Genomic DNA, 12629 nt, shown 5'->3' on the forward strand with positions numbered 1-12629 from the left:
TATCAGATGTCGGTAGCCAATTCATCACCCTGTGGGAAAAAGAGTTTATAAAAGTGAACAAACACAACTCTAAATTCTCTAAAAATGTTGTTATACCAAATATCTAGTCTCAAAGCTGTGGGTCACAGTTCTGGTGCAACCACTATTAATATCAACTTTTAAAGGAGAGCTTTGCCCTTTTCAGCAAATTAACTTGTTAGAAACTGGATTTCCAGACCTCAAGGAGAGAGTAGAGGTGTAGCTTAAATTGTGTCTTATCAAGTAGTTCTATGTAGCCATTGTTTTGTGTCCTCAAGGGCCCGGTGATAGCATCTACTATCCTGACTTTATCACTTATGGTTTCAAGCACACTTATTACAATATTTGGGGCTTATAAAAATCTTATTCCATAAATAGCTTTTAATTTTACCTGATGTTGTTAGAAATGGCAGCTGCAAGGATGGGGAAGAGAAAGGCAGGAATGAAGAGGGCTGGGAACTCATCTACAATAATGGGAAATAAAGTCTATACTGAGACATTTTCAACAATAGAATATAGCAGTGTAAGCATAATACTTAAAAATATGAGAGTAAATAGCAAAAGGAAGATGTAAGATATTTTTGAAGAGGTTGCCTTGGGGAGTGAGGAAGGGTGGAGCATGGGGGTATTGTTTTCCATTAGTACTTTTGTCATCTTAAATTCTGTGTTTTTAAAATGTTTTTGATAAAAATGAAAGGGTAAGATGAATAAAATAGAGCATGTAACTTAAACAGTGGCAGCATGGGGACCAGGGGACTCTGCGGGAGGAGCAGCGGTGGGGGTCTCCGCTGAGGGGTCCGGTGCCCTCCCCCCTTCCCTGTCAGTACATTTAAGTCTTGAGCGAAGATCTGTTCGACTAAAACTTTGGTGTTAGGATTTTATCTTGTGGAAGGTATTTTGGGTATAATTTGGTGCCGTGCCCACTCTTCCTGTTGCTGTGGGTGTTTTTCGCCCAGGCTGACAGATGTGGGTGGTGTGCCCCAGACAGACGGCGTGCATGGAGCGAGCCAGGTCTCCATCCCACGCCAGACTCGTGCTGGACCGCTGTTACGCACAAACGCTCTAAATTATTCTGTTGCTTGTAGAATAAATACCTCAACCTGAAAACTATTTATGAAAAGTTACATGGTTGAGGAAATCTAAGGACCAAGAATTAACACCCAAATTACATTTTCTGAACTACATTTGAAAAACTGTAAGATGATCTAAAATGTCCAAATTCCATCTAGTCAGCAGGGGTTCTGAACGTTGGGATGATGGCATCCTTCGTGAGTGGATTTCATGGATTTCCTTTGTACTGTTGTAGGTGGCCCTGGTGTTTCCAAACAGTGACCCTGTGATGTTCATGGTGGCATTTTACGGGTGTCTCCTGGCAGACCTGGTTCCTGTCCCCATAGAAGTGCCATTAACAAGAAAGGTAGCTAACTCGGTCGGGGCTGTGGGGCTCCGGCCCCATGAGGTTCTCTTCGGAAGCCGGCGCCTTCCTGCTGGAGCGACCTGGCAGCCGGGCGCTGTGTGGAGTGAAGAGAGGGAGGCAGGCCGGCCAGGACCTGAGAGAGTGTTAGATGCGGTGCCGGCTGCGGTCCGGCTCCCGTGTGTCTTGTTGTGAGAGGGACTTTAGAAGCTGTAGACGGAGCTATTATGTCATCTCTGTGAACTTTTCAGAACAAATGGTGCATGTTTTTTCCTCTGATGGATAGAATTTACGATCAGATTTTGTTAAATCTGTCTCTCAAAACCATACACTTATCGATAATAATTTTCATTTCTTGAGAATGAGTAAGTCACACCGTGACATATTGTAACTCCTTCTCAGTGATAGTTTTGAATATGGGAGATGGGAATTTGCTTGCTTTTCTGTCTGCTTACATAACGGCAAGCAGTTTTTACTACTGACAAATGATTAATGTGGGGGACTTGGTGATGTTCTAGGGAGCTATTACATTTCAAGTATAAATGTCAGTAATCTGATTATTGAAAAAAAGTAATTATTTTAAGAGTACACAAGGCACGTATTTTAGAAAATTAGAGTTTTCTACCCTATCAGTGTTCAGGCAGTTAAAGTAAGCATTATCAGCAACAAATGCTCAAGAATCCCAAAAGTGAAGTTTGACGTAAAACCAGTACACCCCAGAGGATAATATATGATGAACAGATATTTGAATACAGAGATTCTTCAGAAAAAGCAAGATTTGTCAAACTTGCAGGAAGAAAGTGACAAAACGTTACTGAGGGATATGAATAAAAGAAGCATTGACTGGAAGGAAATGTGCATTTCTGTGGGAAATAAGTAATTGTGTTAAAGTGTTAAAGGTTGGGCCTCCCCAGATTAATCTCCAAATTTTAAAGATGACTCAAGTGGAAATTTCCATGCTATTATTTTTGGTTTATTAAAATGCTGCTAAATGTCATTTACAAGAAAACACTGAGAAATTAGCCCATTATCCAGAACTTTCTATTTCATTGCAAAAATATATCTTTTCAATTTAAAAATGATTCTATTGTATTTCCATGAAAATACAGTATATACCCATCTAGGATTCAGTTGTAGAAGTTGATGCGGGCGAATGAAGGTGAAGGGCTCAGCTCTCTGGGTGGGCCTGAGCGGTGCAGGGCCCTCTGTGGCAGCCCCGTGAGCGCCTCGCTGTGTTCTCTGCAGGACGCTGGCAGCCAGCAGGTCGGGTTTCTGCTGGGCAGCTGCGGCGTCACCCTGGCCCTGACCACGGATGCTTGTCAGAAGGGCCTGCCCAAGGCACAGACGGGAGAGGTGGCGACTTTCAAAGGTAGGCCCCCAAGGGCAGGGGAGGTGTCTCCAGCAGGAGTGAGGTCCTTGTCAGAGGCCTGCGTGTCTCGCTTCCCCCCGGTTCAGAGTCACTGGTCAGAGGCACCTACTGAATTAAATATAAATTAATACAAAGTGAACGGGACGGAGACTTGTGTTCCCCAGGTGCGCAGTAGCCCGTGGCTGTGTGGTGGGGGCTCAGCCCTGAGGCCCGCTGACCACCGTCCTGGGCCGTCTGTACCCTCACAGGATGGCCCCCGCTCTCCTGGCTGGTGATCGACGGGAAGCATCTGACCAAGCCCCCCAAAGACTGGCACCCGCAGACCCAGGATGCAGGGGCTGGGACCGCCTACATCGAGGTAATGGCCTCATCTAACTCAGAGCACGTTGAAGCGGCCCCCACAGGCTCAGCTCCTGTTTCTCATGAGTGTAAGCTGCCATTTATTTTAGATTACAGGCTTAAACTTACCCTTCTGTTTGATCTTCACCCCAGAGACAGAAGGGGTCGGCAGTTATGGGTTAGCCCGCATGCAGTGCTGTACCCAGGCACTTACCCCAGGGGTGCCCCACTTTCCTCTGTGGGTGTCACCCCAAGACTCACGGCGTATCGTGTGCTCCCATGTGACGGGATGGTTAAAGGACGGACAACTGACCACTTCTTTTTAAATGCTGTCAGCCTCCCATTCAGTCTGCCCTGACCTCCAGAAGCATCCCATAATGGGTTTTTTTTCTTGAAATCTTTCAGTATAAAACCAGCAAAGAAGGCAGCACAGTGGGGGTCACGGTGTCCCACGCATCCCTGCTGGCCCAGTGCCAGGCTCTGACCCAGGCTTGCGGCTACTCAGAAGGTAAGGGCGTGCAGGCCCCTGGGGACTGTGGCTGTGTCGATCTAGCCCTTTCGCCCAGGTGGGGCCGGGGGCCAGAGTGCTCAGGGCCCTCTGCTTGTGCTGGATGCGCGGGGGTTAGGTCACCCAGGCAGGCCCGCTCAGGGTCCTTTCCAGTACATGTGTGTGTCTGTTGATCTTAAGGAGCATGAAATTCACATACCACCACTTAGGCGTGGTGGGCTGGTTCCATCGGTGACATAGCTGAGGGGCAGTGTATTTTGTACTTAAAAAAATGGAAAACCATCTTAATGGACCCACTTTTGTATTACTGTTTTCTATGACTGTGGTTTTGGCGAAAACTGTCATGCATGCAAATATACAAACGGAATCTTGAAAGTCATAGATTTTCTGTTGGTGATAAAGGCAGCACCTCCCCCCATTTACTGTTAAATATCGGATATTTAGCTTAGAGCTATTATTTTAAAAAACTATAAAAATGATGGTTTCCCTACTGTAACAATACTGGAATTGAATAAAACTAGAAAGTAAATTGAATGGTATGTTTTAAATAACTAAAATACAGGTGTTTAAAAGTAAGGGGAAAATAAAATAAAAGTCAGGGGTCGCTGCAGACTTCAGTGGAGATTTGGAGGATGATTTTAGATATATTCAAGGGCCTGAATAATTTTTTGAAAATTGGATCTATTAAGTCACATGTGTCCTTTTTCTGGACATGTGTATATCACGTATCATTTGGGCGCTTTAGCAACAGAGGGAGCATACATACAGAGCTCTCAGAAAGCAGTCTCATCTCCCGGCACAGCAGACTCATGTTCACCGTTGGTGTCTATCCTGAGGGGTGCACGTCGAGGTTGCTGTGGCTTCGGTGGGGGGCCTGCAGCCAGGTCCTGCAGGGCACAGGGCTCTGTGGGCAGCCCCGGGTCGCCACCCTTCCTGGAGGAGAGCAGAGGGAAGGGACGGCTTTCTGAGGGGAAGCAACATGAGCAGCATGTGTTGTTTCCCAGAGATGCAGGGTGGTGGCCTCGGTGTGAGAATGGGGGCGTCTGGATGTACAGTGAGAAGTAAGCATATCCATGTGCAGTGGGAGAGTCTCGAGGGGCTGCTCAAGTACACGCTGTTCCTTATGTTTTCAGATTAGTGATCAGCATAACTCTGTGTTGTTTTTTTTTTTCAAGATGTTTACTGATTTTTATTTATTTATTTGAGAGAGATAGAGAGGGAGAGAGAGAGCACGAGCAGTGGGAGGAGTAGAGGGAGAGGGAGAAGCAGGCTCCCCGCTGAGCAGGGAGCCCAAATGGTGGCTCGATCCCAGGACCCTGGGATCATGACCTGAGCCAAAGGCAGACACTTAACGACTGAGCCACCCAGGCGCCCCAGCATAGCTCTGTTTTAATCCAAAATTGTATGACCTACTTCTGAGTTTTTCTAGTAATTTGAATAGATAACCAAGACGATTGATTAATTGGTACATGGTATTTGGAAATGGTGTGTATGTTTCCTAGAGCTCTTCATGTCAATCAATGATGTATTCATCTCAGAGTTTCTTTAAAAATGCACATGACTTGTGAAGAGGGTCACAAGTGGTTTAACCATCTTTGTCCACTTTCAGCTGAGACATTAACAAATGTGCTGGATTTCAAAAGGGATGCTGGTCTGTGGCATGGAGTGTTAACAGTGAGTGTTGTATGCTAAATGATCTAATGGTTGGAATTGAGGGATCCTAATGCTTCGTATCAATAGATGACACCAAGCCCTATTTTTAGGTGATGTAATTAATCCTTATCTGAACTGAAGTGTCATCATGAGGAGGGCCATTGATGTTATCTTTGCCTTCTCTGGCGTGGTGTGGCCCTCTGCTGTCTGCACCTGAGCGAGGCCTGCCCCTTGAGCACCTCCGTTTATTCCACAGAGTGTCATGAACAGGATGCATGTCATCAGCATCCCGTACGCGCTGATGAAGGTGAACCCTCTGTCCTGGATTCAGAAAGTGTGTTCCTATAAAGGTAACGGGAAATAGCACCGTCATCTGACTCATCCTTCATTCAAGAAGTCACTTTGATTTAATCCTTGGTGATTCAGACAGTAATAAAGCCGACATGCGGAACTGCAGGGATGAGCTGAGGAGCGCTGACGGCCTGCGCGCACTGTGACCAGTCGTGGACTGTGTCTGGCCTGTGCACACGGCCCGGGGGACCTTGCGGGGGATGGCCCCGTGGCAGCTCTCTTCTGCAAACACCATAGGCTACTAATTTTGTTCTCTTGACATTTTCTTTACAGTCCCATCAGTGCTCCTGGTCCTTAGTAGTGGGGATGGCTTTAATCTGAGGTTAGGGCTTTAGAAGCTACCAGTGCTAGAGCTGTTGATTCCCAGGAAGCAGTGTGGACAGAGGGCCATGGGGCTGCCCGGAGGCCTTGCCCGCCTGCCCCCTGCCTTGGTCAGCCACAGGGCTTCCTCGTCCCTCGGGCTCTGCTCAAGCAGGCCTGGGGGGCCCCTTTGTGACCCCCTGAGGCTGGGCCTCAGGTTTGTCCGCACACTCACTCGTCCTGGGGACCCGTGTAGACTCAGGTGTGTCTGTGAGGCGCAAGCGTGCCGCTTTCCCGTGACGCAGGGCACTTCTCCTGCTGCTCCCTCTCTGCAGCCCGGGCCGCGCTGGTCAAGTCCCGCGACATGCACTGGTCTCTCCTAGCTCAGCGAGGTCAGAGGGACGTCAGCCTCAGCTCACTGCGCGTGTTGATCGTGGCGGACGGCGCTAACCCCTGTGAGTAAGCGCAGCCGAGCAAGGGCGTGGCCAGGGCCTCCCCACCGCTGGTCTGACTTGGGAGGGAAGAGGTTCAAGTACAACATGCCGAGAAGCAGCACTGAGGTGTTACATCCGTAAATGTCCTGCTGGGCCACACGCCCTCTTGGTGGGGACTCCCTGGTGTATCTTGTGCATGTTTATGAAGGCACTGAATTTAAAGCAATTTGAACACCTCGGACAGAAGCTACATTAGGAAATGGCCGGAATGTAGATATGGACTGGGAGCCTGTCCCAGCCTCTTGTCCTTGGCCCCTGTGGCCCCAGCGATCCGGCTCGGCCTCCTGCCGGGATCTCCCCTGGTGTGCCGCTGTGCGCCCCGGGCTCTGCGCAGGGTCTGAGTGTGGCTGCTTGTTGGTGGCTGTCTGAGGCCTGCTGCGGGGCGTTCCCTGGGGAGGCGCGGTGGGCCCTCGTGGGAGCCTCCGTGTGGCACAAAGCCCTCGCCCAGGTGGGAGGGTGTTCTCGTTGCTTTAATGGCTGTGTGCTGCTGTTTTTGCATTGAAGCACCTGGACCGGGGGCTGGCCTTTCATCCAGTCCCCTGAGGAGGGCCCTAATAGCCCTGCGCCCCTGGTCCCCCACCGCCCAGGAGGGCACCCTGCCGTCCAGCTCCTCCACCCGTCCCTGGGCCCAGCAGGGCCCCTCCATCCTGCCTCCAAGACACCCAGGGCTGGGTGCCCTGCATCCCCACGCCCGCCTGAACCCAGTCACATGCCCGGTCCTGGCCTCATGCCCCCGCAGGTCCTCCACTCTGCTGCACCCCCAGCAGCTCCTCACCGGGCACCGGGCTCACCCTCCTGGCTGCAGACGTGGTCCCCCACAGACCTCAGATCCTGCCACTCCGCGTGCCCTCCGGGGCCCTGTGGCACTGAATGACTCTGCTGTCTGCCGGTGCCCGGCAAGAACTGGACGCAGCGCCCCTGCTTTTCCGCAAGCCTCGCTGTGGCAGGGTGCCTGAGGGTCGTGGCACAGCCCTGGGGTCCCAATGGGTGCAGCCCCGAGCAGGTGGCACCCTCCCGCCTGGGAGCTGAGCTTCCATATCCATGACACCTCAGACTGGCCGGGGCGAGTTGGGGAGAAGCAGGGGCAGCCCGGGGACAGTGTGTGGGCTGCCCCTGTGGGGGGTTACTTGGCCGACCCCACAGCCCTGAGGCACTTCCAGCAGCACCCGGGCCTCGCCATGAGGGAGGTTCGCCCCATAAATGCTCCTCGTCACCTCCCATCAGCAGACCTGTGAGGAGATGGGGCGAGGGTGGGGCTGGCCGTGAGTTAGCGCTCAGACACAACGCAGGGCGCGGCAGAGGCCTTCCCTGAGAAACGTCCAGCTCTTCCCTGCTGCTGGTCTCCAGATGCATCATGTTTTCCATGGAAGCAGGCCCACCCCTCCCCAGAAGTCTCCTGGAGCTCGTGTGCCCGCGCGTTGGTGTCAGGCCTGTCCCTGTCAGCCCTCCAGTCACCGCACGTCTCCCTCTGTCTCACGCAGGGTCCATATCCTCCTGTGATGCGTTCCTCAATGTCTTCCAGTCCAGGGGGCTGAGGCCCGAGGTCATCTGTCCCTGTGCGACGTCCCCTGAGGCGTTAACAGTCGCCATCCGCAGGTGAGGTGGTTGCTTGCTCGTCTTCCTCATGCAGCTGCAGTACCGGTGCTGCGGAGCGTGGGAGTCTGCCTCTAGGCGGGAGAATTCACGAAGCCACGCCAGGCCAGCTTCCCAGGCGTGTGCGCGTGGTGGGGGGGCAGCCCTGGGCACCATGCCCCTCGCCCTGGGCTGGTCGCGCGTCTCACTCCAGCCTGGATCCGTGCCGGGACTTGGGTAGCGGCTCCCTGGGCTGTGATCTCTGGGCTTGTTCTCCCTCCGAGGGCTCCTCTTCCTCCTTGGCCTTCATAAGCATCGCAGCCCGGAGCCCTTCCCTGCCCCGAGGGGGGCCCCTGGCATCTCCAGTGTCCAGCAGCCAGGGACGGGTCTGTACCTGCGGGGCTGTCCTGGAGAAGGGCCCTGGCCAAGCGCTCACCCCCGCCCCCTCCTGAGGAAGCCCCACCGCGGCTCCTCAGCTGCATTCTCTCTGCGCTCCCCCTGTCTCAGCCCGGAGGGTGGGGTCGGGACCTCAGAGCTGGCAGGCTCTTGTCCTTCCTGCTCCTAACGGGCCACCTTTTCCTTCCCGGGTCCCCTCTCGCGGCCCTAGGGCTCCTGTCCGCAGCGGCCTCTGGGTGCCGTCCTGGGGTTGAGGGCCGTGTGCTCACAGTTGAGAGTGTCTCTGCGTTAATTTTCTGCTCTCAACCCAGTTATTAGAAAGTCAGTCATGGTTGTGGTCTTGTGTTATATTAGTCTATGCTTTCATATGTGCAAGTATTAAATAATCCTAAAATTTTAATAACTTAGCAAGAAAAAGAACATCTTTGTCCTTCACAAACCATAAGGTATTCCTCACTCCTTTGCTCTATGGTGACACCTCACTCCCACGCCTGGTGGCATCAGACACTATTTCTCCTGCATTCTGCATCAGGAGTTTGGGAAGGGCTGGTGGTTCTGCCTTGCAGTCTCTGGTCTCTGGACTGGACGCGTTGGGGGCTGCTCCGGGCTTCCTCGGGGCCTGTCCTTCTGCTGCCCAGGGCTCCCAGCCAGTGTCCCGGCACAGCCAGGCAGAAGCTGTCAGCTTTATGACCTCTCCGGGGAGGTCACAGAGTGTCCCTTAGACCCTGGCCACAGGCCCACCAGATGCCCCCGGCGGGGGAGGAGTGTCCAGGTGCCCGTGCCGAGCAGTGCGCAGCGTCTTCGGGAGGCCTGTCCCCCACGGCCAGCCGTGTGCGGTGCAGAGCAGGGGCTTTGGTGCAGCGTCATCCTGCAGGCAAGCTGGGCACGGATCCCTCCCCGCCGTGGGCTCCGTCCCCTCGTCAGTGCGTCTGCTTTTGTCTTCCAGGCCGCCAGACCTGGGAGGACCTCCACCAAAGAAAGCTGTCCTGTCGATGAACGGTCTCAGTTTTGGTGTGATCAGAGTTGATACTGAAGAAAAGCTGTCCGTTCTTACCGTTCAGGACGTTGGTCAGGTGCTGCCGGGAGGTAAGGGACGAGCTGGAGTGTGTCCAGTCCCGCAGCTGCTTGACGTAAGTCCCGAGCGCTCCGGGCTTCGTGGGAGTGCTCTGCAAGCTCACAAGCAAAAGGCTTCTGAGCAGTGGTTTCCCATGTATACCGGGGTTTTAATTTATAGTGTTATTTGTTCAGTTTTTTGCCTGCCTCTGTATTAAATTTAAGGTTGCGCAAAACCAGGAGGGTCTGTTGGTGGCCCCTGAGCCGGATGTGGTTCTCCGGTGTCTGGGAGCTGGAGCGCTGACTGCGCGTCAGGCGTGGGCATCATGCTGCACACACACGAGGCGTTGGTCAGCTCCCGGCGCTCCAGAGTCTGCAGACGGCCTGACCGCCGGGTGCCAGCAGCCGCGGTAGCAGGGAGGTGTTCGGTCAGGAGCATGACTCTGAAGGTTGCAAGAAATTCCCGTTGCAGCCTCCTGCCCCCGGGCCCCCTGGACCTGAGTGCCGGCCCCGTGGCAGTGCCACAAGGAGAGGTGGGGGAACGGCCTGCCTGTGCTCCTCCTGCGGAGCGTCGCGCAGGGAGATGGAGACCTGAGCCTGCCCGGGAGGCCCAGTGACGTTGTGAGCCGGGGAGGCTCTGCCTGCTGCTCTGGGGTTGCCCCTCACGATGGCTCGGCTTCCTCCTCGCCATGCGGGCCCTTCTGAGATTCATGGGCAGCTGTCTTGACCCACCCTATGTGTGTGTGTGCACAGTGCTCCCCCCGGTGCGAGTGTGCATGTGTGTGCGTGTGTGTGCTCCCCTGGGTGCTTGTGTGTGTGTGTGCTTGCATGTGTGTGTGCACGGTGCTCCCCCGGCTGCGTGTGTGTGTGTGTGTGCGTGTGTGTGCTCCCCTGGGTGCTTGCGTGTGTGTGTGTGTGTGCTTGCATGTGTGTGTGCACGGTGCTCCCCTAGGAGTGTGCGTGTGTGTGTACGTGTGTGTGTGCTTGCATGTGTGTGTGCACGGTGCTCCCCCTGGTGTGTGCGTGCGTGTGCTCCCCTGGGTGCTTGCGTGTGTGTGTGTGTGCTTGCATGTGTGTGTGCACAGTGCTCCCCCTGGTGTGTAGGTATGTGTGCTCCCCTGGGTGCTTGCGTGTGTGTGTTTGTGTGCGCGCACAGTGCTCCCCTGGATGCTTGTGTGTGTGCGTGTGTGCACAGTGCTCCCCCAGGGTATGTGCACGTATGTGTGCGTCTGCGTGTGTATGTGTGTCTGCGCGCACAGTGCTCCCCAGGCCGTCAGTTGCCAGGACCATTGCAGAGCTGACGGATGTGTTGAGGGCTGATGGTGTCCTGTTTTCAGCAGAGACTTAATCTTTCACTGTGTTCGCCCCAAGGGCTTTGTGGCCTTTTGTCGTTTAGATCAGGGTCTCTGCTGTGAATGCAAGCATGTGGGAGTATCTGGCTGTGACCTGCACACCAGCGTCCCCCTCCAGCATTTGAATGAATGAATGCAAACAAGTCACTGAGCCCCCTTCTTTGTCCTCTTGCTAATTACCATCCTGGGAGAGGAGAACGCGTTAGAGAACACTCAAGAGTCCAAGGAAGGGCCGTGCCCCGGTGACTACAGGCTTCTTAATTCCTCACTGGGTGACCGAGTTTCCTTAAATGGACCACTGCACATTCTGGTGTGCATTTCACCCTTCCGTTGGAGGCTGGTTTTGGATGCCTGCTCTGTGGCAGCGCTGGGCGGCCTGGAACTGCAGTCACCTGACAGGCACGGCCCCCCACGACCAGAGCGGGCGGCAGGCAGGATCGTCGGTGGGGAGCTGCTTATGACAGCGGAACCAGGAGGTGGCTGGGCTCTGGGATGGGCTGTGCGGGGCTACGGCATGAGACGGGTCAGGAGGGTGACACAAGGAGGGGGCACGGAAGGTGTCCACGAGAGAGCAAGTGTCCTGTCAGCCTGAGCTTACGATGTGCAGGATGCGTCGTGCTTTGGTTAAATACTGCGCAGGAAGCAGAAGGACGCACGCCTGGACAGAGCGTGTGGTATGCACGTCCGACAGCTCGTTGGAAGAGCAGACTGCGTGTGCGACGTTTTGCTTCCATAACTGCAGACGTAGCGACGAGTAGATCTCTGCGAATGACCCGTTTACGTGTATTGCCTGTGTGTGACTTTGGGCTTTCCCTCTCCTAGCTGACGTGTGTGTTGTGAAGGTGGAAGGTGCCCCTTACCTCTGTAAAACCGATGAGGTCGGGGAGGTATGTGTCAGCTCCAGTTCCACCGGCACAGCGTACTATGGGCTGCTTGGAATCACCAAGAGTGTCTTTGAGGTTTGTACCTCTCCCTGCCCTTTCTGTTGGGGTGGATTCCGTAGCATCAGTGGAGTGCGGGGCGTGAGGCTCAGCGGCTCTCCAGCCCTGATGGGGGTCGAGGTCAGCCCGGGAAGCCAGCGCTCCGCATGCTCGAGGGGCCAGCTGCTGGGCACAGGGGGATAAGGGGGTCACAGGAGGAACACAGACCATGCTGGGTGCGGGAGCCCGAGGAGCGTCTCATCCGCTGACAGAGACTCCGGCCTTGGGGTGGCCTGTTCCCCACCAGGGATCCTTGGGTGACAGCCCCATCTGGGGAGCCGTACCCTGGCCGGCATCTGGTTGGTTAGCTGTCCATGGGGCACAGCCTGACATTCCCCTCTCTGCTCTGCGCAGACCGTCCCGGTCACGGCAGGAGGCACGCCCGTGTCTGACAGGCCTTTCACCAGGACGGGGCTGCTGGGCTTCATCGGGCCTGTGAGTATATCCTGCTGCCAGGACCTGGGCCTCCAGACAGGCCCACACCTCAGTAGAGGGGACGCTGTTGGCATCCAGCGTGTATCTAGGGGCCAGGGATGCTCTCTAGGTCCCACAGTCCACAGGACAGCACCCACGACAGAGTACTGTCAGCCCAGAATGTCCCGGCCGCTGACTTTGGGAGCCCTGCCCGAGGGCACGGGCAGTCAGAGTCCTATACAACCTCACCTTTCCTGTGCCACCCCCCCCCCCCCCCCCTCTCGGCCCCCCTGCCCCCCCCCCGCTGCCCCCCCATGTTCCCTTGTCTCCTGGATGCAGGACCCTGTGCCCCCTCACCCCCTCATGTCTCCTTGTCTCCATCCCAGCCCACCAGGATGCAGGACCCTGTGCCCCCC

General features: G+C 54.7%; 1 protein-coding gene across 5 annotated transcripts in view; it reads left to right on the forward strand.

The window, feature by feature from the left end:
* DIP2A (disco interacting protein 2 homolog A) overlaps positions 1 to 12629 on the forward strand; it is a 104273-nt gene that overhangs the window by 58800 nt on the left and 32844 nt on the right. For all 5 annotated transcript variants that reach the window (XM_032398759.1, XM_032398760.1, XM_032398761.1 and 2 more), the window contains 11 exons: positions 1325 to 1435; positions 2678 to 2801; positions 3050 to 3159; positions 3546 to 3648; positions 5258 to 5322; positions 5558 to 5651; positions 6288 to 6407; positions 7928 to 8042; positions 9361 to 9500; positions 11642 to 11778; positions 12154 to 12234. In XM_032398759.1, coding sequence (XP_032254650.1) covers positions 1325 to 1435; positions 2678 to 2801; positions 3050 to 3159; positions 3546 to 3648; positions 5258 to 5322; positions 5558 to 5651; positions 6288 to 6407; positions 7928 to 8042; positions 9361 to 9500; positions 11642 to 11778; positions 12154 to 12234 — 1200 coding nt within the window. The remainder of the gene's footprint in view (positions 1 to 1324; positions 1436 to 2677; positions 2802 to 3049; positions 3160 to 3545; positions 3649 to 5257; positions 5323 to 5557; positions 5652 to 6287; positions 6408 to 7927; positions 8043 to 9360; positions 9501 to 11641; positions 11779 to 12153; positions 12235 to 12629) is intronic.

This window comes from Phoca vitulina, unplaced genomic scaffold, assembly GCF_004348235.1.
Source record: "Phoca vitulina isolate PV1807 unplaced genomic scaffold, GSC_HSeal_1.0 scaffold120, whole genome shotgun sequence".
Lineage (NCBI taxonomy): Eukaryota > Metazoa > Chordata > Mammalia > Carnivora > Phocidae > Phoca > Phoca vitulina.